The 26,502-nt window shown below is 38.9% G+C and overlaps 1 protein-coding gene across 1 annotated transcript in view; it reads left to right on the top strand.

Moving 5' to 3' along the window:
- The first annotated feature begins 6,540 nt into the window (after window positions 1-6,540).
- The window catches only part of NDUFS4 (NADH:ubiquinone oxidoreductase subunit S4), a 48,313-nt gene continuing 28,351 nt past the window's right edge, over window positions 6,541-26,502 (top strand). Inside the window, exon 1 of the mRNA XM_062018319.1 lies at window positions 6,541-6,685. Within this exon, the coding sequence (XP_061874303.1) occupies window positions 6,600-6,685 (86 nt within the window). The 5' untranslated portion in view covers window positions 6,541-6,599. The remainder of the gene's footprint in view (window positions 6,686-26,502) is intronic.

Consider the following 26,502-nt stretch of genomic DNA (forward strand, 5'->3'; position numbering starts at 1 on the left):
AGTGTTGCACTGTTAGTACACTTCTGTTCTATATTTCAGTCATTATAAGGCTAAAGCAAATGCTTTCCAAATGAATTTTACTGGACAGACCAGTTGCTTCATCAAAATGTTTATTACATAATTTCAATAACTTCTTGCTAATCTCAAAAATATTAAAAAGTGTTTTCCCTCAATAAATTTGTTGCCATTCAGTAGTTGATACCACTCAAAATATAGGCAAGCTGAAGAAGTGAGAGACTATTTTAAGCAAATTTCCCTTAAAGAACATTGGTACTCTGCACAGTACTTCTTTTGAATTCTGACTGCAAAATGAGTTTGTGCATCCAAATGAAGATTAGATGAGTGAAAGAAAAGCTTCAGATTGCACAGAGCAAAGAAAAAGAAAATAAAGTGGCAAAAAAAAAAGTTAGTTTCAATACTATTCTATACCTTTAAATAAACTAACAATAAACCAAGTAGCATTTCTCGGAATTAATTTTCCTAAATTCTCAAATGCCTGTATTTATTTTAGTGTATCTATGTTTGCTCTTTTCATAAGGAATTAACTATTTAGATTAACTATTTGAAAAAAATCACTACTTTTCAGTAATATATCAAGAAATGTTTCCTAATTTTGAATTAAAGGGAAATGGAGATCAGAAAAATGGTATTTCCACTGCACTAAATGTTATTATATGATACAGTGTTTTCACTGGTAATACAAAATGACAAATTTATTCCATATTAACCAATTTTTTTATCCTAAACATCATGTACTTTTTTACAAAGCTCCTAAACTCTGAGTTTAGAGTTCAAAATCTATCCAAAATGTCAGGTATAGATTTATACAATGGTTGTCTAGAGAGGAGCCTTTTAATTTTTGCAGCATGAACTGGAAGATCAAGCACCAGTCAGAGTTGTACTCTGTCAAGACTGGACAGAAACATTTCCTGAACTCTTAGTTTTCCAGGAACCTTGAGAAAAGCTAAGAAGGAAGAATGAGAATTGTTAGCATTATAAATCAAGGAGTATCTGACCTGGACAGCTAAAAGGACTAGAATTTCTAAGAATTGTTCTCTTTTTATTATTCTAAGGCTCTCCTACTAACAAATACTCAGGCACACCCAGGATCTTTCAAAAATCATAGGAGAGAGCAGATGGCTATAAAAATTCAAATACTAAAATCTGTTTTACCTCCATCTTAATTAACAAAAAAACCCACCCCTAACTAAACAAGCCAAACAAAAAGAGAAGCAGAAATTACCCTACAGATGTTAATAATTTTCTGGGGTGGGAGTCAGGGAAGGGGGAGGCTGGCTTCTAAGTAAACAATGCAAAAAGAGACAAAGAGGTCCCTGCTGATGTAAAACAATAAAAGCAGTTTTCTCAGCAGTGTTAGCTTAGCAAGCCTGAGGGTCTGTATTTTAAACCCCAGTGGCCTGACGTCACTCACCCTGATGGTGTGTGTGAAGGAAGCTATCTCTCCACGATGACCGACCTGAAAAGTGTTTTCAAAGCCCAGTGGGCTAATGTCACTCACACCAACAGTAGATGGTGGGATCTCTCAGGGTGGCAGCCTGGGGGAAGTGAGCTGCAACACCAGCAGCCGACCATCACTCACTCTGATGGCAGGGGGTCAGCTGGGATTCTTTGGTGGCCTCCCGGGCAATAGTTAAAAAGAAGATTTTGGTTCACATGTCAATGTCTAGCTTGAAAGCAGGGAGTATAAAAAGTGATTTTTTTTTTGTTTTGTTATGTTGGGTTTTTTTTAATTGTGGTTCACCAGTGGCAGCAGTGCAGCCAGGAAGGGGAGTTTCCCTGAAAGGCTGTTTGATTGCATGTGAAGCTTACAATGGGCTGGCTCTGCCTGGTTTTAATTTTTTTCTCCTGTATGAGCTGAGATGTTTTATTCTCCCATACCAAAGGGGGATTGGAAATTAAATCCAGACAGCTCCAACTGCACTTTAAATCTCATATGCAATCAAACAGATTTTGGGAATGTTGTCAGCTTCCTTACCAACCTGGCTGCCATATAGAGAATGTAAATAAATACTTAAGTCCCAAAACATTACGTTCTTATCCTAACTCATATTTTAATGCAGAAATTGACATCTAGTACAAATTCTCCCATTAAATTTATCCTGACACCTAAAGCACAGTAAGGTTTGCAAAGGACCATACAGGAGGAATAGTCTTTGTCCCACTGCAACTACTCAAAGAAAACGGAAGCATAACTGCACTTGATATTCCATCAGCAAAATAAATTATTTTGGACAGAATGGAACCAAAACAGTCACTACCTAAAGAGTAAGCACTTATAAAAAAGAAAATTTCCAACTAAAGGTTAGTATTTTTTAAACTAAGTCCCAGTCATACAAAAGTTAGTTAATGTGAATTACTCAGTTTATGCTAAGCTGTCATGTTTAGATGTCTGAAGGGTCAAAATCTGAGTTATTAAATACTGAAATCATAGCTTCTGTATGCAGAAGCAATGTAACTATCAAATAAAATGAAACTGAGAATGAATGCAGCTATAGACAGTAAAATGAGTCTGCTTGTATGAGGTACCCCTTTTCTACCAGTTCTTTGCTGCATTAGACTGTCAAGATCTTTGAGACTGATGCCATTGTTTCCTCCAGAGTTCCTCTGTGCCACCCAGAAGAAAACAAACCAATTCAAAGTGACAATACACTAAGGAATAGCTCTAGAATTCTGCTTGTCACAGCTAACTGTGGTTTATTTGAGACTAAAAAATTATTTGCACTACAACTGATTTGCTTGGGCATGGAGTAAACCTGTGCAACCCCAGACTTGCAGGGAAAAAGTGAAAGGTTAAGTTTTCCTCTCCAATTCTTACAATGTGTGCAGCTCACATACATGAAGAGAAAATATGACTCTAACTCTGCATAGTTAAGCTAAAAAGCTTTCTCATAGATTGAGACAATAGGAGCTGTGAGCATACTGTAAAGCACAATAAATGCTGGCACATGAACTGTTTCAGTCTTGAGAGACAGTGTTTCACAGTGCATCAATGACAGAAGACCAGCTTGCAGCAAGACTTATGAATGAAAAGTTTAAGCCTTCATGAAAGTACGGACTTAGAATGATTCTTCTGAAGTCACCTCAACAAATGATGCATTGAATTATTTTGGGAAATACTGTATTTAACAATTCATTTTCAAAGACTGCACACAAATTAATTAGTTTAACATTAAGACATGATGACTATAAAAGGTGATGTATTATGTGCAGGAATACATTTACAGAAATATAAGTCAATCTGATAAAATAGTATACATTCAACTTAAACCTATGTAAGTGTACCTTACAAGTCTACTTACAAGCCCAGAGAAACAGTGGGAGACAGCAAAATTCACTTCTATCCCTTTCTCAGGCACCAGACTGCAAAGTATTGTTGGTGCATATTAATTTCACGGTAAACTCTGTACTTGGAATTTCCACACATGCTGTCTCTGGAGAGCTATGGTTATTTGTCTTGAAATAGTCTCTCATGTGTTTGTGACTACTATACAATAATACTTCAGCAACAAATGCTATGGTTACATTTATATTAGTAAATAAACACTCCAAAGACCCTTTTATATCCCTGATGCAGCTCAGCTTATGTGGCACAGTTCATATCCATGGAGCTAAACTCTTTCCTCTATTCTCCCCTGCTCCCAAAAAACAATCCAAAGACCAGAATGGCCTCATCCAAGCAGCTCACTGGGAACAGTCCCAGGCCCATGCTAGTTCCCAGACTGTGCTCAGACATTGTTTGGGACAGTGCTAATTGACCTGGGCCAAAATGGTTCCAGGGACTGTGCTAGCAATTAGCAGCACGTTCACTTGCACACATGCTTAAGCCCATCAGTTGCTGTGATCTAGCACAAGATGGTTCTGTCTCTGCAACTGCCAAAGACAGCTCCTGAATTTGCCACCCTCCTTTGACAGATTCAGTTAATAAGGTGGCAGTTCCAAATTCCAGCTGCCCTGTGCAGCCTCTGTCTTTCCCTCACTCAAAGAAGAGGTAGCAGGGAGAGCAGGAGTTGAAAGAACTGACCCATGTGAAGCACAAGAATATCCATGTGCTGCCTAGGAACATTCATGTGCTGCCCAAGCCACCAGCTCCACCTCTGACACTTAAAGAAGACACCAGATACAAAGCTGGACCAAACCCAGAAGTCTTTGGCTGAGATATGATGATCTGCCAGCTGATGTAAAGCAGACAGACTCAAACAACTTGCCTCAGTTGACAATGGAGCCCTAAAAGGCAACTGGCCTCACCAAACCGCTAGTGCCTTTGAACAGCTGTAAACTTTCCCCTGCTTCCAGAATGACAGGACTTTTCTCCTAGCTGAAGTACCATAAACGGGACAAGCTTAGATTAGCTGAAGCTGAGTTGGTGTGACCGCTTCCTCTAACCTACTATCACTCATGCATGAGAAAAAAGACCCTGGAAGAGGGAGAGAAAAATCAATGAATTTCCTGAGATAGAGATATTCTTACTATGTCAATCTGCATGTGACTGAGGATTCAGTGCAAGAGATAACATGCATTATTAGGTTAGTAACTTACACGGTTGGCAAAGAAAAACTCAAAAAACAAACCCCCTAAAAAACTCCCAAACTTTGGTGAATAGATGTTTTCAAGGCTTTCTTTTAAAATTCCTGAAAAAAAACTGCTAAGTTCAAAAGTTTGGGGTGTTTTGCCATCTGCATCTAACAAAGGATATCACCTCCATATTAGCCATTTCAGTTCACCACTGCTACAAAATTACTCCTGCTGTCTGACTTAATACATCTGACTCTGAACACATTCACTGATCGAAATATTTTTAACACTCCTATCTGTTAAGACCAACAATTCTGTAAATCACTGTCTTTACTGCGTCTCTGTATAATGCTGCCCAGAAAGCTTCTTCACTTTTCTTCCTTTGCTGAAGCATTGTTGCCGCTCTGAAAGGGAAAAACTGAATTTTCATTTTCCCACAATTCAGAAATATTTAATGGAAAGAAAGCATAGAATATTGCATATTTCAGAGTGGAAAGTTCTAACAGGATGATTTACAACAGAAAGTATTTTGCAACCTTTGCCCAAGACAAGGACTATGAAATAATGGCTCTAGGTCTGACATTGAATTAAGATTATATAATATACGGGTGTTGCTTGTTTGTTCTCAATCAGAAATTAATGCTCTGTTGATTTGAGAACTGCAGAAAACACTCATTGAGAGTTTGTTTAACATTTCACTAGAACTATTCTTTTTCCATCTTCCTTTATTTGGCGTAGGAAAATGTTGAATGTACTTGCTTGTGAAGAATTTTTGTATCTGACTGTGTCAAACTGTGCCTTCAAAACTGAGAACAAGGCTGACTTCTCCTGCAGCAATGCAGAAACAGCTAATCAAAAACAACATCTCCTTTAGGAATGTCATCACTTTTTTGTTTAACAAACTTCTAAATATTTTTTTAAGTTTTCAGTAAAACTAAATGTGAAAATTTAGTGTGGGTTTTTTTTCAAATTGTTAACAGATATTTTAATTAAAAAATAATTATTTTTAAGAATACTACCACTCCTTCAAACCACAAACTTTTCAGTCCTTCATCATATTGAAGACTTTACTCTAACAGTGTGCTTTTGCACCACGTATGTTTGGAAACTGTCATTTGAGGTTTTGGCACTGAACACAGTTGTATTTAACTCTTGATTTATAGAAGCTTGTCTTCTTTAACCATGGAACACATAATGATTCTAAGGTGTAAGTACCAATACGTACTTCCTATTTACAGCTAGTCCATTAAAAATTTGACTCAGCTTTAAGCAAACATGGATCTTGCCAGTCTTCTCTGATTGATTATGGGAAACAAGGCTGAAATTGATTCCAAACCAAAAGTCCTAAAAGTATCACAGTATGTTACAAGATTTGAAGATCTTAGCAAAACAGGAATGTTAATCCATTTTAAGCAGCAAAACTAAGAAACAGCCTAAAAACATGTAAGAAGATATATCCAAGCTTTGATGTCTTTGTATGCACCATTTTCCCAAAAAAGTGTACTAGGAAAGCCCAAGGCCAACTACATGCCTCCATCAGCTTCTGTGTCCACAGAGGACAGGCTGCAGATGGTGGGGACACCAGGGCTGGGCCTTCCCTGACCTGTAGGCCCAGGCACGCACTTCCCCCACTGGGCTCAGCCATGCTGTCAGTGGAGTGGACGGGCCGCTGGGCCCGGAGGTCTGTGCCATCCCTCCTAGGGCCACAGAGAAGGTGGTGTTGCACCCAAAGATCCCAGAAAACACTTCTGGGATGAACATGTAGTGAGGACAAAGGGGTATTTGTGCCCCAAACACGTGCGTGGTTCCTCCACGAGGCTCCAGGCATTGGGCCTGCCTTCCCTCCGTGCTGGGGACGGTGGCGGGGGGGAGGGGGGCAGGGGCGTTCGGGCAGCCGTCTACTTCTTCACTTGTCCCTTTCCCTTGCCCAATTTCATCCTATCCCATCCACCACCCTGCCCGCCCCTCCCTCTCCCTCTTTCCGCCCTTGCCTTCGCGTTTCCTGTCTGGGCGGAGAAGGTTTGGTCCTACGACGCCACCGTCTCCCGGCGGCTGCGGCAAGCGTCATGGCGGCGGTTCTCTCAATGTCAACGGCTCTGAGGCACCTTGTCATGAGGAGCGGGGTGGCCGCGGTCTGGTTGATGCCGGCCAGGTAACGGGCACCGCGGGCTGGGGCTCCGCCGCCCAGGCGGCCGACCCTGCCGCAGACAGGACCCGCTGGCGGCGGCCGCACTCCCGAGGAGCGTGACCCGGGCCTAGGGCTACGCCGCGGCCACCTCGGGCGCTGGGCCGGGGGCGCCGCGCAAGGCTTCACCGCGGGTCGGGGGCGGCCGGGCTGCCGACGGGGGCCTGGCCCAGGCGTTCCGCCGATGCTGTGTGTGTTTGCCCCGACAGTCCTTGCTGTCTTTCTCCCTGCGGCCGCCCGCCTGGTGTCCTTGTGGCGATCCGAGGTCGAGAGCTGGTCGGAACAGCGGAGGAGCGAGTAGCGTCTGGGAACCAGAGATGGCGATAGCCCCTTTCGTCGCCAGCAGGGCCTTCCCAGAGATTTGAACCCCTTTGCCCTGTTGAATACCAAGTAGCTTTTGTTTTCCATTCCATCCCCAAGATCTATTGCTTTTTTTTTTGTTTTTGTTTGTTTGATTTTTTGTCTACGAGATGTGTATCTACTCTTTTATAGATTTGTTGAAATAATGCTGGAAATCGCTTTATAATTTTTGGTAGCCCTTGCTGTTTGTTTCTTTAATGCAGAAAACTGTCTTGGAAGTCCAGTACATGACCCAACATCAGTTATCAGGGGACTGGAACATCTTTCATATGAGGAAAGGCTGCAGGAACTGGGCCTGTTTAGATCTTATTAACATTTATAAATATCTAAATGGTGGATGTCAGGATGTCCCTCTTTTCTGTAGTAGCTAGCAACAGGACAAGGGGTAATGGGATGAAGCTGGAACACAAAAAGTTCCACTTAAATATAACAAAAAACTACTTTACTGTGAGGGTGACGGAGCAGTGGAACAGGCTGCCCAGAGGGGTTGTCTTGTCATTCCTATGCGACATGATCTAGGTGAAGCTGCTTCTGCAGTGGGGGTTGGACTAGATGATCTCTAAAGATCCTTTCCAACACCTACCATTCTGTGATTCTACGATCTGGTTGAAGATATGTGCATGTGTTTAATTCTGTGCATGTCAAAGGACTCAGATTTTTCTAGGACACAGTTGTAGTCAGGAGAAAAAAAAAATACTTCAGTGTTGTTAACTGTGATTTGGAGGCTTTATTTTCTATCCTATGTAAGCCTTTTTAGATAAACATGCATACAAGATAGTTTTAGTGTTTTTAAAAAAACCCGTGAGGTCTTTATAAGTATAGATATACATGTAAAAACACACACCGAAAGCTATATGTAGAGAAAGGAGGACTATGACCATACTGGTTTTTTTTTCCAGTCTTTGTGGTTTGACTGTCCCAATAGTTACTGCTGCTTCCTTTCTCTTAAAATGTTTTACAGCACCTGTTTTACAGTGCTGAAGGTTAATCTTTGGTCTCGTGAAAACACTGGAATCTGTGAATACTAATTTAGGAATTGTTCTCTGCTAATGCAGAAACTTACCATTTATGTTTGTCCATTTCTCCTCTTCTTTTGTTCCTCTCTTGTTGACATAACTGCTCTCCATGCAATGTGGTAAATTGTATCGGTCAACGAGTTCAAGTTAAAAATATTTTTACTTGTTTATTTTAAAGTTTCACAACTATGCCTATTAAACACTTATTCCAGAACAAATAGTAGAATGTAGCAGGGATAGGAATGAACAGCACAAAAAATGTGAGGTAAGGACTGTTAAGTTGACATTTCTTCCAGGAAATTTTTTCTTTGTATTTTCTTTGTGTTTTCTTAGGTTTCTTGCCTGCCACAAACAGGGACTGAAAAATTAATATCCCTTGATGTTTTCAGTATGAGGGAAGTTGAAGCTATTTGCCTGAGGGGACTGGGGACTTAAAGTTTCATAGGAGGGTGGCCTTATCACAGATTTGAAGATTTCTTGGAGAAGAGACAGGGAAGAGTTTTACAAGTGTTGCTTGTTGAAAGTTTACAGATCTTTGTTATCATTACATCTTGGAAGAGTGAGAATAAATTTTCCTTGTAGCAGGGAAAAGATATTTAAGTACAAAATAATTTTGGCAGTATGAAGGAATGGTTACGGCTGTCATTTATTCAATAATTTTTGTAGTATAGTTATTTTTTTGATGAAATAGGCAGTGAAACTTATATCTTTCCTATTCTCAGTTACTATTTTGTACAAAAAGTGTTAAGGAGCTCTGCAGCCTCCTTACTTGGAAGGGAGAATCAAGGTACCTAGTTATAGAGAAGCATTCAGGGCTATAATTTTTAAGTTCAAGATGTCATCCTGCAGCTCGTAGTGAAGTAATAAAATTAGACAAAGGTATGTGGGAAGCGTATCTTTTGCATAGTGCTTTCTTTTGGAAAGAAAGGAGCTGTTTGGCTTAATTTCTTTCATGGATACCTTTCTTATATACCATATAATCCTTTGTATTTTACCAGAAATCTAGGTTACTCCAATGTAATACATTTCAGTAGATGGGTGGGTGCCTGAAAGCTTAGCAGTCCTGTTTCTAGCTTTAATATCTGACAAGTCCCATTTCTGGCTTTATAATATGTGACAAGTCTCATTTCTAGCTTTAGTATCTGACATCACATTTCTAGCTTAAGTATCTCACATCTCATTTTGTAAAAAGGGGATAAAGGAACTTCCTTATCTCACAGAATTGTGCATGGTCATATAATACAAAGCAATTAAGCTTATTTTCTAGTTATAATGATCAGCAACTATTCAAAAGCCTGCTTCTTTGAGAAGCCAGTGGTTTGCAGCATATTTTGCGGTAGACTATACAGATCCTGCTATACTGGTTCTCCTTTCAACAAAGTATTTTGACAGATATAGTTTGTTGCAAGTAACTTCATTGTTACAAAAAATTCAGATGATATTTGAAGTCTCTGTCAATCTAATTTATTATTGGAGTAATCTTTGTGTTTGTCAAACTGTAGAAAGAATGTACTATACTAGTATACTGGTCTTGTGACTTAAATATAAGCATTAGAGTTACTAACAATAAAAGTTAACACTATTCTTACAAAGTAGCTGAAAAGAATAATATAGCTTATTATTGGATTAAAGTTTAAACCTTCAAGAAGTAGTTTTGTTTGCAGTCTTTCTTGCAGTTTTTTGCATATGAAACTTCTAATAGTTCTCCAGTGTTCAGAACTTCACTTACAGAATATAGCTGCCCTTTGACTTTGAAAACAGTTCCTGAAACCAGTTTCCAATAGCCATAAGAGAGATTCTATTCTGATTTCCATGAGTTATGTTTAATTCTTGCAAATATTATTACATCCTCTAACGCAAAGACTGAATTTATCAATGTGTGCTTAAGCACTTCAAAATATGCACACCCAAGCTACTTGACGATTCTGAAGTGAATATTGGTAACAAAACAAGGAAATAAGCTTTTGTTCCAAAGCTAAAAGAACATACTGCAACATTCGTCATTATTTTTGTGAAGTTCTGTGTGTGTAGTTTAAATGACTGAAGCAGTGGTTATTGAGCCCATCATTATTTTTTCTGGTAGTGAGCCTAAGAGACCATGAGCAAACAGCTTGAGCCAGTGCAGAAAGTACAAGAACCTCCTTTGCTTAGCTCAAACCTTTAAAATCAAATCTGTAAGATCTCTCAGGGTTTCAGGAGCTTGAAATCATGTTGAATGTGCTCTACTGAGTTTAACCACTTCAGAAGGATAGTTATACTTTGTTTGTCTGTCTTAATTATTTCAAATTTTACTTCTGAGTTATCTGCAGATAAAATTTGATTAAGGTGTATAGTTTAAAGACAGTTATGTTTCTTCAAGTTTCATGTGTATTGGAGGAAATCAGAGGAGGGACTCCTAAATGTGTTTGTCTTCAAAAAGATTTCCAATGACAAGGAGACACTGCAAACATGGGTAGGTGGAGATGGGAAAAATTCAGACAAATCTGTTCTGAATTTTGTTCCAAATCCACTTTATTTCATAAGATACTGAAGTCAGGGTGCAAAGATAGTAGTTTTTGTTGCAGAAGCAGACGATTTTTTGTATGCTGGTATAATACCTGCCCTCACAGTCTCTACAATTCCTGGTAATGGATTGTTTTTGTCACTTTTCAGTGATAGATGACAGTTCTTTGAGATGTATTACCTTCCTCTTGTAATTCTGTTGTAAAAACTCAAAGCATGATAGCAATTATTTTGCTAGTTCAGGTTATGAAAGCAAAGAATTATGGACATGTATATTAAAGGGAGGCCTGTTAGTCAATTCATGCTGTTTGCATAAGGAGAGTAAGGCAACCTAAGATGGCAATTAAATCTTATTCTTCAATTATACTGTATATAAGCAAACTTTCCCCTCAGTATAACAAGAAGGAAGCCATTTAAAACAAAAAAAAAGTAAAGTACTTAGAACATGAAAGAGGCTTCTGTATTTTATATCCTGCTCTTTTTTGAGTAAAAAGAAAATGTTTATCAGCTTTTCAAAACCAAATTGGGTTCTTTTTCTTCAAGTGACTAGTTTAGTCTTTAGTGTTATTGTTTATTTTGTTTCCTTTTTCCTTCTTCAGAATAGTATTGACTTCTTTATTGCATATTCATACTAAACTACATGTTAAAATAGAGCTTAGTAGGCTTTCCAGGTGTAGGTCTGAGTGGACCAGAGAACTACACAAAGATACACAAAGCTCTGACTGTGTGTCCTGGTTTTGGCTAGGATAGAGATAACTTTGATGGGGAAGTAGGAAGGGGCACAGCATGGGCAGCTGACCTGGGCTGGCCAACAGGTATTGGATACCATACTGACATCATGCCCAGTACCTAGAGGCAGGGAGCTAGTCGGGGGCGGGGCTTCGGGAGCACAGGCGGGGCTGCCGGTCGGAGGGGGGGTCGCGCCGGGTCCCGGGTGGTGAGCAGCCTCGGCACACGCCATTCCATTTGTATATTTCCTTCATTTACTGTTAAAACTGTTCCTTTTTCCCCCTGAACCTGTTTCTTCTTATTGTTGTTCTATTAAACCGCTCTTATTTCAACCTACGCGGGTGTTCCCCCTTTTTCTCTGGTTCCCCTTCCCACTCCACCGGGAGGGGAGGAGTGAGCGAGCACCCTCGTGGCTCTTTGTTCCCGGCTGGGCAAAACCACGACACTGTGTCTGGTTAATACAAACAATAATTAGCCAGTATTATAGCTAGTTAGTGTGACATTTTTGTTTGGAATAAGTGACATGTTACAGTAGTTGTGTTATTACTTATTATTTCATAAGTATATTGGGTATTGTAATTGTGTATACTGTAATATTGTATATTACTTGTTACATCATCCAGCTGTAGTATTTCTGCTGCTTACTCTGGTGTACTGTATGGGATATGTGTGTTGTTGGCAAAATTAAAACACACCAGAAATTTTGGTTTTCACCAATTAAAAAAAATACTTCTGCAGCATTTAACTTCATCAGAATTAATTCCAGTGACTAACTGCTTCTGAAAAAGTACCTGGAATAAAATTCTAAGATTAGACCAGGGGAAAAAGTTTTGTGAGATCTTGCCATTGCTGTGTAAGTGGTGTTAATTTGTAGTTTGGGTTTGGTTATTCAAAGAGAAAAAATACCATGTCTTTAACTGGAATGGTACCATTTTTTCTTGAATATTTTGTTTTAATGCATATCAGAGAAAGTACAGTGACTCAGACTATGTTACAACACAATAGTACAACTGTAAACGGAAATACACAGTAAAACTCCAGGTCATAAGATTGTAGTGACATGGAGGTTTGAAGCAGACTCAAGGTGACATTGTGGATAGACAACTGGACATAGTAAGGGGAGTAAAAGAGGAAAACCACTGCAATTTGTACACTTAATAAGCCTAAAAAGTTTGAAAACAAGGCTTCAGGCAGCAGTGAGTGTTTGCCTGATCTTACTGACAGCTTGAAGCAGTAGTTTGGGAGAAGGAGATGTTCTGTATATCTAAGTGTATAATTCATGTAAAACCCATTCCTTTTGACTTAGTCCACTGTTCAAATAATGATTGTGAAGTTAGGGGAGAGTCTGTCAGCCAGATCTTGCATATTCACTGTGAATGCAAGTGTCATCACTGATAATGATCTGGTGTTTGGTTCTTGTGAGGGAAGGCCCTCTTTTCCCATCAGCTTTGTATATTTTGAAGGAGGGCTTTCTGACAAGTAGGATGACTTAAGTCCTTTTGGAGTACTCTTTGTAGGATCTCAAACACTGCTAATCCATCACTGCTTGCTTCTCTTTTCTAAGAGTTGATGGGACAACAGCGTACTGTCTTATTCATGACTGGTGTGTTATTGATGGATATGCACATTTCTTACGAGATGACTCTGGTTTACCAGTATTAGTGTGTTACATCTTCTGCATTATATGAAGTAGGCTGTGAGGATGCTCTTTGTTTTCTTAAAAATGGAAAGAGGATGTTTTGGAAAGCTCACACGTAGAAACAAACGTGGAATGTAATAACACAGTAGAGAAGTACAATATTGCTGTCAAAGTGAATAATTCTGTCACAGATTAGTGAAATGAAAAAGTGAAAAACAGCGTGTGTTGTGTATCTTTTTTCATTGCATACTTTGTCTCCTAGTGAGATAAAAGCAAGATCATTCTTGTTCTTAAAGTTGTGTGGCATTCCCATAATGTTTCTTAGTGTTCAGTTACTTTCAGTATTGATCTAGGTGAGGAAGAGGGATGAGTAGAAAGACATATGAGAGTGAGAAAGACAGGAGGAAGAAAGAGGTTTGGAGAGCCAAAATTTGAGAATGGGCATAAAGAAGAAATGTATTGTTCTGGAAATGGCTGTTTTTCTAGTGTAATGGCAATTTTTCTGATGTAATTCTGGAGAAAAAAGTAGAGCAGGTGCTATGACAGCAAAACATTCCTGATGAGGCTCCTTGAATTGCTGTTCATTATTGGACATGTAACTTTTAAGTCCCTTATTTTAGTTAGATTTGGTTCCCTCAGTTTTGGAATTAGAAGCCCAAAGAGGAAGGAAAGACAAACTTTTCAGTAAAATAAAGTTTAATAGACACAAACAGGCAAATGTTTAATGTATGTTGTGTGTGTTGAAAGATAACTAGTCAATAAGTGATATCCTTGGTTCTGTGCTAGAATAGCTGAAAACTCTTCTTACCAGCTTTGTGGCAACTAGTTGAGGGCTCAGAGTTGCAGGTAGCTTACCTGAAGTTTGACATGTCTTCAAAAAAATCATTACGTGCTAGAATAACTTCTTTTGCTATATCTACTGATCTGAGAACATACAAATCTCTTAACTTTGAAGATAAGTGGAGATGTGAATAAAACCCCAAAACCTCACCAGAATCACAGAATATTAAGGATTGGAAGGGACCTTGAAAGGTCCAACCCCCTTGCCAGAGCAAGACCACCTAGAGTAGGTCACACAGGAACTCACCCAAGTGGATTTTGAATGTCTCCAGAGAAGGAGACTCAAGAACCCATCTGGGCAGCCTGTTCCAGTGCTACATAACTCTCATGATGAACAAGTTTTTCCTTATGTTTCTTTAGGACCTTTTATGTTCCAGCTTGTACCCACTGCCCCTTGTCCTGTCTTTGGCCATCACTGAGAACAGCCTGGCTCCATCCTCCTAACACCTGCCCTTTACATATTTGTAAACATTAATGAGATCACCCCTCAGTCCCATCTAAACTAAAGAGCTCCAGCTCCCTCAGTCTTTCATCATAAGGGAGATGCTCCACTCCATCATCTTGGTGGCCCTGCGCTGAACTCTCTCCAACAGCTCCCTAAAAGAAAAAAGGCTGTGGAAAGTAGAGGTGAAGTTTACTTCCACCAGTGTCCTTAAACAAAAGGACCTAATGCTTTCCTTCAGGGACTAAATGCTTTAAAACTAGTCCTGACACCATGTTTGAAAATGGCTGCTTTATTTTCAAAACAAAACCCTATTTTTTTTTTTTTTTTTTTATGGAAAGGACTTGGATGTTGATATTTCCTAATACCAAATATTTGGTATCTCAAATTTTGAGAGAAGTACATTTGTGTAACTTGTTACAATAACTTGAAGCACTTTTTTTTTAATCAAGTATATAAAGAAATTGATAGATTATGAAATAACATATGGATACATGGAAAAGGAGAATTTGAATGCCAGCTGTCAATAGATAGAATTTCAAATCTGTGTTAACAAAATAATACAATTTAGTGCTTTAGTGGTTGTGGTTTATTATGTACTTTTCAGCATGTTTAACTCATGCTGGAAAAATACTACTTTTTTGCTTACAGAAATGACCTTGATGTTGCCTTAATGTAAGTTTGTGCATTATGATTCAATTAATCTTGTTATTACATTGTGTGTCTCAACAGTGCAGTATTTAGATATGATTGGAAAAGCACAGAAGATAGTTGGGTTGGTTGTATTTCTAACTGATAGGAACTGTCAGTTTCAAAGCTGTTCTTCACAAAAACAGGCAGTATCAAAATATGCCACTGAGATTCAGATGAAGTTAAGTTCCAAAACATGAAGAGACTTAATTTAGTTGATACTGTCTACCTCAATAACGTTCTGCCTTGACCTTTCACAACTAGACACAAGAAAAATCATTGTCTGATGTTTTCTACCTCAATAACATTCTGCCTTGGCCTTTCATATCTAGACACAAGTAAAATCATTGTCTGATATTTTTGTTTTCTTTATGAGGAAAATCAACAGTAGAAATCGTTAGACCAACTTATAACTCTCAGTCTTATTAGACCAATGTGTATAGATCTTCCCTGTGGCACTGCGGTAAATCTCAGCTGTTGTTATGGATGAGTAGTGAGGGTGGAAACACTGATTCCAGTTTATATGGTTGATGTTTTTAGTTTTTTATCTGCATTCTTGGTTTTGAATGTTGTTTTTGCTGACATATTTGTATGGCTTATTCTATGGACAAATCATCTACTTAGTAAGATAAGAGTTTATCTTCTCCAAACTAGTGACCATTTCTGTCAATATATTTTTTTAAAGGAATTTGTCAACTTCGAGCATTCTTGGAAGCAGTATTAGGCATAAGCTAAATTTCTGGAAATGCAAAGGCAATGTTACTCGTCAGTTCTGTCTGTGGACAATGTGCAGTCTTGTTCTTAGTTATATTTTATACAATTCTTTGTGATATAGTGTCATGATTTGACATGACAGCCTTTTCTGGTAAGGGGGAAGGGGCTGTAAAGATGGCTTCTGTAAGAAGTTGCTCACAACTCTCCCCAGCTCTGAGCCAGACCCACTTCTGGGGCTGAGCCAATTAGACGCCTCCACGATCACTTTTTAAGCTGGAAGAGGAGGTTTCTTCCTCCATCTTCTTTCCTTCTTCTGCCCCTTCTTCTTCTGGCTGGTGGTGGTGCAAGGAGTAAGAACAGTGAGAAAAACAACCATGTGGACTCCAAGATCAGTGATGAAAGAGAGGAGGAGGTGTGCTGGAGCAGAGACTCCCCTGCATTCTATGGAGAGAACTGATGAAGCTGAGATTTATTTTCATTTCTTTAAAGACAGGGGCAGAGACTAATCAGGGGCAGAGACTCATTTTGCTAAAGCTGGCCTGGACCAGGGGCAGCAATTCACTTCATTAAAGGCCCCGAGCCAGGGACAGTGACTGTGGCTGGAGGAGGCCGTGTCCCATGGGAGGGACCCAATCACTTCACTACAGACCCCAAGACAGGGGCAGTGATTTTTTTCTTTAAAACTATGGCCAGAAGAGGCTGTGTCCTGAAGGAGGGACACAATATCCACAGCTGTAACTGTGGGGAGGAACCCACAACAAAGCAGCTCATTAAACTTGTGCCCAGAAGAGGCCTTGTCCCGAGAGAGGGACCCTGTAACTGCAACCACGGTGAAGAATCCACACCAGAGATATACACCAAGGACTGCGTCCCGTGTGAGGGAACCGTAATTGGCAGCGAGCCCTCCCTGCCCTTGTCTCAATCCACAACAACCTTGCTTATCTTTTTACTCCCATTTTGCTGGGTCCTCCACCATCCTAACGAGGGTGGGGGTGAATGGGGGCACCGAGCGAGAGGCTGTGGTAGTGCTGCTCTGCTATCTGGGCCAAACCACGACATATAGGAAAATATCTGTTCTTAAACGTTTGCATTTCTGGTTCTTTGAGAACTATGTCTCTTTGCTGCTTTTTTTTTTTTTTTTTTACCATAGGGCCTGAAATTAAATTTTTTATGTTTTGAGAAAAACTAGAATTTAGAGATAATCCATCCACCAGATGATTATCTGTTGTAGATAAATTTTCTAGCAGCAATAATTTCTGTCAGTCTTAATCTTCCTCTGACCTGTGGCTGATGTTGAGGAAGTAAATTAGCTTTAGACTCAACTGGGCAGACTGTAGGCAGTTCCAGAATGTCTATGGGCAAACAATTCTTGCAGCTGCTTATTCTTGGAGTGTTAATGTTCTATTCATTTTTTTAAAATGACATTTGATGTATTTTATGTAAATTATTTGAAGACCTATATTTTATGAATATATACTCTAAATACTGCTTCTGATGTTGTCAAATACTTGTTATTAGCTTAGTGAGGTAATAGTCTGCTAAATGTTAGTGATGTCGCTTGCATTGGAAGTCCAAACCACGAATTTGTTGCAGAGGGTAACTTAAATTTTTCATCCTTTCTATATATTTCAGTAGCTTCAATTTGAGTTTTTTATGGATATTGCATCTGATGCCAATAATGTTCAGAAGTACTATCTTTCAGTATAAAACCAGAGATGTATTTTGTGGCTATTTGAATACCTAAGATTAAACAAGTGTCTTACTACTTTCAACAGAGCCACCATATTTTAAATGAAGGAAAAAACCCACAGTTCTTAATGCAGTAGCTTTAACTGTTGTGTCATGTATTCAGGGAGTATTTGTAGGTGCTGCATAAGTTCTGAAGGGAAATTATAGACCACTGATGTTTTGTCATAGGTCAGGGTTGATTGTGCCTCTCAGATAAAGATAAAAAATATGAATGTTGCTGTCCAAACTGGAACTCAAGAGTAAGATTTGCATTGGAAGCACCAATTTTGCCCTGAGGGCTTATTCTACTTCTGAAAAGAGTGAGCAATAGCAAGGCTGTCATTCTGTTTTGGGAGAGCTAATAGCTGCTCAAAAAGTAAGAGTATTAATAGACTAGGAAAAGGAAAGATTAGTAGAGGAGAATATATAAGCAAAGAATACAAGAGAACATAGAGGGTAGGTGATAAGGTTATTTTTATTCTCAAAGGTGAGTTCTTAAAAAATGCTTGTAAGAGGTGTTTAAATCAATAAATAGCAGTAAATAGCAAGACAATTATGGAACAGGACACTCAAGCTTTCTTTTAAAGTAGACTTCATTTAAGTAGCTTGGCAGTTTCATTATATTACTCTTGTAACACACAATAAATTATCTTTCATCAGTTTAAAGAATTGTTGTCCCAAGACTTCAGATGCTGATAAAATACTTTCTAGGAGGAAGTACTTTTTTTTTTTTTTTTAATTTTCCCTAAAGTAGTGCCATGTCATTGTTACTTGCCTGTGCATGTAGAATAGCAGTTAAAAGTTTTGATGTGATAATTTTTAAAAACTCTGTTGAAGACACTTGCATAGGCTGCTTACATTCCAGCCAACCATTTGCTTTAAGCTAAAGATATATGTGTATTGAAAAAGCTAATTAATCACACTTACACCTACAACAAAAAAAACTTTGTGGTTAGTATCTTTTTAAAAAGAGATAAGATTGAAAATTGTTCATCATAGAGACACTACATAAAAGAAAGTGTTGTGCTTTGGTTGCAAAGCAATGAGGCTGAAGAACATGTACAAATATCTCACCTACACTGGAAAAAATGAATTTGATAAGAATTAATGACTAGCAAAATGTCAGAGGGCAGTAAGACCTACATGCTCCTGAAGGTAAGGCAAGATGGAAGTTGAGTATGATCCTATCAGAGACAGTGCCCTCACTCACCAGGGCACAGTCCCACAGCATCTATACATGAGGAGGGCTGGATGCTGATAATAAAGTCCATCAACAGTTCCAGACAGTGAAGTCATGATCAAGGTCCAGGGTCCATTGAGGAGCCCAGTAAGGAGCAAAAGGAACTAAAGACAGGTTATGAGGCAAGCTGCAACACGTGTCTGAAGTCAGTCCAGGCAACAGACTCTGAACAGAACTAGAGGCATACTGCAGCTTGAGTGAGGGGTCTAGCCAGGCTTGGAGATGGGAAGCAGAGCCAGGTCTGTAGGTGAGGTACTCTTAATGGTGTTGCTTAGGCGAGGGCTGAAGGACTAGTGCTGTTCTGAAATGGAGGACTGAGGCCAAAGGCAAGGCATGTTCATGGACAACCTGGCTTAGGTTGGTCAGGACCATTATGATCAGTTAGCACCCTCAGAATCTTGATATGTGATCTAACAGAGTTTTATCTTCCTACAGTTAATATTAGAGCACAAGCTGACTTGTAAACTCGAGTGATATTCTGGCACTAAGATGGCACCACTGGTATATCTTTTCTACTTATAAATTAATAGGCAAAGATTGATTGAAATACAGAGGTCGTTCTACCTATAGGTGTTTGAAAAGAAATCTGGAAATACGTCAACAAAGGAATGATATGAACAGGTAGGACTGTGGTGTGATTAGATTGTGTGATATAATGGAGAGTAGCTAAGGTACCTAATAACTGGAATGGCAACAGTTCAAAGAGGGTTTGAGGACAAAAGCTTGATACCAGGAAGGAAATTGAAGAGTAAGGTGGCTGAGACAAGGCAAAGGTGATATCAAGTAATATGCAATAATATTTGCTATACTGTCCCATTCTCATCTAGAACATGTAGTTCTGAAAGGTGACCTGCTTCTGTATGTTGCATTGCATTTGTCAGTCATTTAGCTATCTCTAAGAGGATTTTACAAACAAATGGATAGCTCTTAAACACAGTTTTTTCTTAGCTGCCCAACAGGCTCAGGCTTACAAGCCAAATAGCTCCATTGACTTTCATGAACCCTTAAAAACCAAGGTGTAGTTTTCCAGTAACATTTTAAAGGATTCTTTTCATACTACAGTTTAGTTCAGTAGTTTACAATTCAAGTATTTGAGGGCATTAAGAAAGAAGTTGCCTTTCTTTCTATGCCATGTTTTACAGACTTTGCTGTTACCTTACGTCATTAGAGTAAGGTGCAGTCAGATAGAAAGGCTAAATCAAAAAGGAGGGATAGGGATTAAATAAATGACCATACTATCCCATAAACTGATTTGCAAACAAAAGAATCTTTACTCATTTTTATATAATTTTACATGATTAAAAGGCTCTTGTTCAAAATGCAAAAACTTCCATAAGATAGAGGTGGGTTGTAGAACATTAGTTTCATTCCTCACAGTTTTGGAATTAAACTCTTTGACTTCTGTTGTTCTTACTATAAAGAGAGCACAGTTTTTAGTTATTGTCTAGATGTATGATTGCCTGAATGCGCATGTGTGGGGAGAAGTTTGACATTTAGAAAGCATAGAGAGAGAAAATATGTCACCTGTGTATTTTATCTTTACTCACTACGTAACTTTTCTCTCTTAGTTTCTAACTTTGTTAGGTTTTCTAACTAGATAATGTAAAATTCACTTTGATAGCTGATTTTGTCTGTGCAGCATTTCCAGTATTATTTGTCTTTCAGCTGACGACTACAAGAGATTTCCACTAGTTCGTGGGGAAGCTGCTGTTCTCAGATTGGGTTCTGAGGTTTACTTGCTGAGGGAACAGAAGGCCCTGTCGGTGACTTTGCCGATGATACTAAACTAGGGGGAGTGGCTGACACACCAGAAGCAGGCTGTTCTGCCATTCAACGAGACCTGGACAGGCTGGAGGGTTGGCAGGGAGAAATCTAATGAAATTCAACAAAGGCAAGTGTGAAGTCTTGCATCTGGGAAAGAATAACCCCATGTACCAGTACAGGTTTGGGAATGAACTCTTAGAGAGTAGTGTAGGGGGAAGGGACCTGGGGGTCTCTGTGTACAGCAAGGATGAACATGAGCCAGCAATGTGCCCTCATGGCCAAGAAGGCCAGTGGCATCCTGGGGTGTGTTAGTGTGTAGGCCAAGTTAGTAGGTTGAGAGAGGTTCTCCTCCCTCTCTACTCTGCCCTTGTGTCCAGTTCTGGGCCCCTCAGTTCAAGAAGGACAAGGAGCTGCTGGAGAGAGTTCAGCACTGGGCCACCAAGATGATGAAGGGAATGGAGCATCTCCCTTCTCATGAAAGGCTGAGGGAGCTGGGGCTCTTTAGCTTGGAGAAGAGGAGACTGAGGGGCGACCTCCTTAATGTTTACAAATACATTAAGGGTGGATGTCAGGAGGATGGAGCCAGGCTCTTCTCAGTGATGACCAATGATAAGACAAGGGGCAATGGGTACAAGCTGGAACATAAGAGATTCCAAAGAAACAAAAGGGAAAAATTCTTCACTCTGAGGCTGATGGGACACTGGAACAGGCTGCCCAGATGGGTTGTTGAGTCTCCTTCTCTGTTGACGTTCAAAACCCATCTGGACAAGTTTCTGTGTGACCAACTCTAGGTGGTCCTGCTCTGGCAGGGGAGTTGGACTAGATGATCTCTCAAGGTCCCTTGCAACCCTTAAAATCTGTGATTTCTAAGATTAGGTCTTCTGTTTTGCAGAGAAACATGTAACGAAATTGCTGATCAGCAACTATGTGGATGCTAGTAGTTCAGAGCTCCTATCACCTGACAGCAGTTGGATGTCTTACAGATTATGTTTGTTGTTGTAAAAGTAGAACACCACATCTACTTTCATAACAAATTTTATGATTTCTGCTACAAAATTTGTTTAATCCTTTTGGGTTTTTTATTCCTAACATGTTAAGCCCCTCTCTCCAAAGCATTTCTAGTTTATTTGCTATAATCTGGGAGGGACCACTGGCATACTTGGAGTGCATATGAGAGTCTAGAAGCACTGGCATAACTTTGTTCGGAAGTTTAGTTGGAATAATGACTGAGTTTATGTCCAGGCATATTGGACATGAATATGTCCAGGCATGTTGAGAGACAGTCTGGTGTTAGCCTGAGACTTGCAGAGGACTGTTTCAAGATGTGCAGCACTCACTAGTGAGAGTACTGCCTTCCAAGCTAGCTCTGTGGATTTTCGTTTGAACTATTGTCCCTGAGTTGAAGCTGTTTTCATCATGTTTGTGCTTATGTCCTGCAAGTACCCACCTAATCAATGGTCCTACAAGACATAGCACTCAAAAACTTGTTGGAGACACTGGTGTAGCTCTGCAGTAGTAGGTTGAGCTTGCCTGTGCTGCTTTCTGGCCATTGTGAAGCCTTTGGAAAGGTTGTGCTGGTCTTTGTTGTGTGCCCAGTGGTGTCAGCTGAATTAGCTGACTAGAGAGCAGCTCAAATGAGCCCTGTTTCAGTCAGAGGCAGTGCAAGCTTGGCACTAAGTCAGAGCTAACCTTAGTCATTCTTTGTTGACCCTGAAAAAACTGTTTAAATGAGGAAAACTGATGGTGGGCAACTCAAGCCATGTCTTAACAGAGATGGCTTTTGTCCTGGGGACTTGAGTGCCAGGAATGGATATAGTACTCTGCTCCTGCAGTAGTTCTGGAAGGACTACAGCTGTGTCTGGGTAGTGCAGTGGTTCAGCTAATGCCTTGATTGTCTGTAGGTACTTCAATAGAATTTTCCTATCTGTGGGATAATTAAAGTAGAGCCTGAAGTAACTAAAATTTGTTTTCTACTTAATAAAGTATTTACTACTTGCAAATGTAACCCATTTAACATTTCTAAAGTAAACCTAACATTCAGCTTTGAAGATGCCTACTGAGTTAAAAGTTACAAATCAAATGCTTGAAGTTATTTTCATGTTTATCAGTCCATTTATATTTCTTTTTTTCATAATGCAGATTTGCCTAACAGAAAAGCACAGTCAATTCCTGACCTGTTTTCCAAATACATACTTGGAAAGTTTATATATATGTTTTGCATATGGAGTTCTTAGCAAGTAGAAGCAGTGTTTATATATTTCAATTTAGATTTTTTTCCCACTTAATACAGAAATTTCAGTAGATTAGATTAAATGAATTGATTTCTTTTCATCTATTCAGAAACATAATTAATATAATCAACATAATTAACATCAAAAGGAAAAGTTGTGATGTGCCAATATTCTTTGAGAATGTAACTGTTTATAAATGAGGAACTTGCTTTTCCTACAAACTTCATACTACAAAAGAGAACTGCATGGTCTCCACAGGCAGTATTTGGCATTATGTTCAATATTTTGTTTATGTTGGAATGTAGTAAGAACAGTAAATGTATCCTCATAAAAATGAAATACCATTGACTCTTGTTAAGTCTTTATCACTGTAATTACAAAAGTGAATTTTAATACCAAGGGAAAAGTATCCCACTGTATTGAAGTTCATCGCTCACAAGTTCAGCTTTACAAACTGTCTTTATGAAAATACATTATATTGGACTTATTATATTGGATACTGTAATGTGCACTGTATTAGATATCATATAACAAACAGTCATTAATGCCTGTATTTTATATGAGAGATTATACCAATTTGGTTTTAATCTATTTAATAGCAGTGTATGACCAGGCTGGATGCTGTGGAAGTTCCAAGCTGGCTGTTTGAATGTTCTTTTTTGTTCAGAATTTTATGTCTTCATGGTGGCTGTATACTGTGAAGCTTATCTTATTCCTGTCAAATGCAACAATATTTTAAAAGGTTGATTTTCTAAGAATCATTATCTCTTCAGTGTATTGAGTGATTCATCATGGCCTCTGCTTCTGCATGTATGTATATTCAAACCTACTGGTGTCCTTATCTTTCAGTATCAGAATAATTTAAACTCTTTTAAGATTTACTTCTTAATATCTGCCCTTAATTTTTCGTGAGGCACGTAAGGTTTTATTCAAGACTTTTCATCTGTGTTGTGATCTGGCCTGGGATCTAGTTTTCTTTAACATTTCTCCAACAGTTGACCAAAAGGGGGTGCTAATAGATCAAACAGTCAGATGTGTTGCCTTTTTTTGTGTGCAGTGAATTAAATCTCAGGTACTGAGTTAGATCAGGTAAATTCAAGTTTTTGCATCTGGATGTTGTGCAACATGCCAGTCATGCATTGCTGTTCTTGGAAAGCAAATACATGCCTTGTACATATGTCTACTTCTCACCTTCCACTAGCCTTGGAGAGGATTCTTCATGACATTTCAGAGGTTCTGTGGCAGGAATTCTCTTTTGTAAGGCTTCCATTTATTTTTCTGTTTCTGCAGTTAAAAACCAAAAGCATGTAGGGTTTGAACATAGGTTATTTAGCAGATATTGAAGAAGTTCAAATTTGTTGAGTTTTAGAATTTGAATACCGCTACGTCAAACTGCCAAGATAAATGTTCAACTTAGATATCTTAGTATTTTCATTCTGACATCACAAAAGACTTTCACTGTCCATTTCTTTATTATTTGATTTTTCTAGTTCAACAGAAGTGGTTAATAGTGTCAACAGAGCCATTCTTGGCCATGAGGGCACTTTTCTGGCTCATGTTCAGTTTATTAGCCCAGGCATCTCCCTGCAGAGCTGCTCTCCAGCAGGTCAACCCCCAGCCTCTACTTGTGCTTGGGGTTGTTCCTCCCCAGGTGCAGGACTCTACACTTGTCCTTGTTGAACCTCATGAGGTTCCTCTCTGCCTAACTCTCAAGCCAGTCAAGATGCCACTGAATGGCAGCACAGCCTTCTGGGGAATCAGCCAGTCCGCCCAGTTTGATGTCATCAGCCAACTTGCTGAGGGTACACTCTGTCCCCTCATCCAGGTCGTTGATGAAAATGATGGAAAAGACTGGCCCCAGAACCGATCCTTGTGGAACTCCACTCGTCACAGGCCTCCAACTTGATTATGTGCCATTGATCACCACCCTCTGAATTCTGTCATTCAGCCATCTGTCTTGATCCACCTCACTGTCCACTCATCCAATCCACATTGTCTGAGCTTTCTGATGAGGATGTTATGGGAGACAGTGTCAAAAGCCTTGCTGAAATCAAGATAGATGACATCCACTGCTCTCCCCTCATCTAGCCAGTCAGTTATGCACTCATAGAAGACTATCAGGTTGGTCAAACGGGATTTCCCCTTGGTGATTCCATGTTGACTCCCCCGATAACCATCTTTTCCTTCATATATTTACTGACAACATTCAGGGTGAGTTGTTCCATCACCTTTCCAGGAATGGAAGTGAGGCTGACCAGACTTTTTTTAATAAACCTTTTTTTTAATAAACTTTTTAAAATAAACCTTAATTTTACTTTTGTCTATGTAATTTTGAAGGGGTTTGTTTTAAAAGGCTAGCCATTCTAATAAACCTGGGCTTTTACATTTAAAGTCTTATTTCTTAATCATTAGGGAACTCACTGTAAGAAAAATGTCTGAGCAGATTCACAACGGTTATGTGGCCAACTTGTAATACTTTTTTTAACAGTAACTGTGAAGGAAGTTTGTCTGATCTGTGTTTTGAATGAGACATTAATAAGCGTAGAAGATAGAAGAGTTTACCGTTGCTAGCTATTACATTTAAAACTTTATGTATAGTTTCTAAACTTTTGAATTATATTGCTGGTCTAGTTATTATTACTTGAAAGTATTCTGTGTACAATATTTTTAAATTAGAGTTTGAATAATCTTGGAAAAGGATAAGAAGTGGAACTTTGTGCTCTTAAGGCCTCATCCTTAGATGTTTCACTGAAAAAAAAAGATAACATGGACGTGCATTGCTTACAAAGAGAAGAGAGAAGGCAGGTTACCTTTTTGGAGGCCGGTAGTAAAAGAGAGGAGGAGAATCTTCTGAGATTGAAGCGGTAAAAAGTAAGTTTTACACTTCTGCAAGTTTATCTGCCATAAGCTGGTCAAGGTGAATGTGGACAAAGGCAATTATTAATTGGAAATTTAATGAGAATTATTTTAGTGTTGAGTACAGAATAAAAGGTTTAAATTGACTAAATTAAGTGATTTAGATTATATAGTAATTTAATTTGAAGGTAAAATAAGTGTTGTAAATTTTAGACAATTTCTAAGGGGAAATGAGTGATGAGATGATACGTGTCAAGTTTGAAAAGAGAGTTTATGTGAAAGAGGTCTGTTTCCTGGTTATCTCCTCAGTTAAGTGCTTAATGTTAAGGACAAACTTAAAATGCAACGTGTTGAAAGTTAAACCATCGCACTAGGAATCAAGTAACACTTTCTATTAGCTTTTAAATAGTTCTATTTCAGATTACATAATATTTCCAAATTGATACTATTTCTAAGCTCCAGGTTTCTTTCTTAAGAGATGCAATAAATGGAAATATCTATAGCTTGTCATCGATTAAGCAATTTTATGTATTTTTGCATAGAGAGACCTCCATGGATTTACCATTCACATTCCTAGTCTAGTCCAAATACCAGTTTCCAATCAATTTTCAAAGAGGAAGTTCTTAGAGAAAGTATTCTCATTGCCATACACGAAAGGACAGAAGGCCAAGCATTTAAGAAACATACAAGATTGCAAATTCCAGTAACAGCTGGTCTTTTTCCAGAATAATGTAGACAAGAGAAATGGCTTTTAAAAGTGATGAAGAGGAGCAGAAGGTGACTTAGGTTAGTAAACTGTCTGCTTCATCAAGAGAGAGCTGTAAGATATGATGCCTTGCAATTTATCCCAATTGACATAGATACCTGGTACAAAACAATCAGCTCAGTACACAGTATAGATGCATCTGAGAGAGATTTTCCGCCCATCTTTAATCTGGTGGGATTTTTACACCAGTCTTCTTTATTAACTATAATGGTATGAAATCTCTTGATTTTTTTTTGTCTGCAAATACAGAAATTTCCAGAATTAGTA

This window comes from Colius striatus, chromosome Z (genome assembly GCF_028858725.1).
Source record: "Colius striatus isolate bColStr4 chromosome Z, bColStr4.1.hap1, whole genome shotgun sequence".
NCBI lineage: Eukaryota > Metazoa > Chordata > Aves > Coliiformes > Coliidae > Colius > Colius striatus.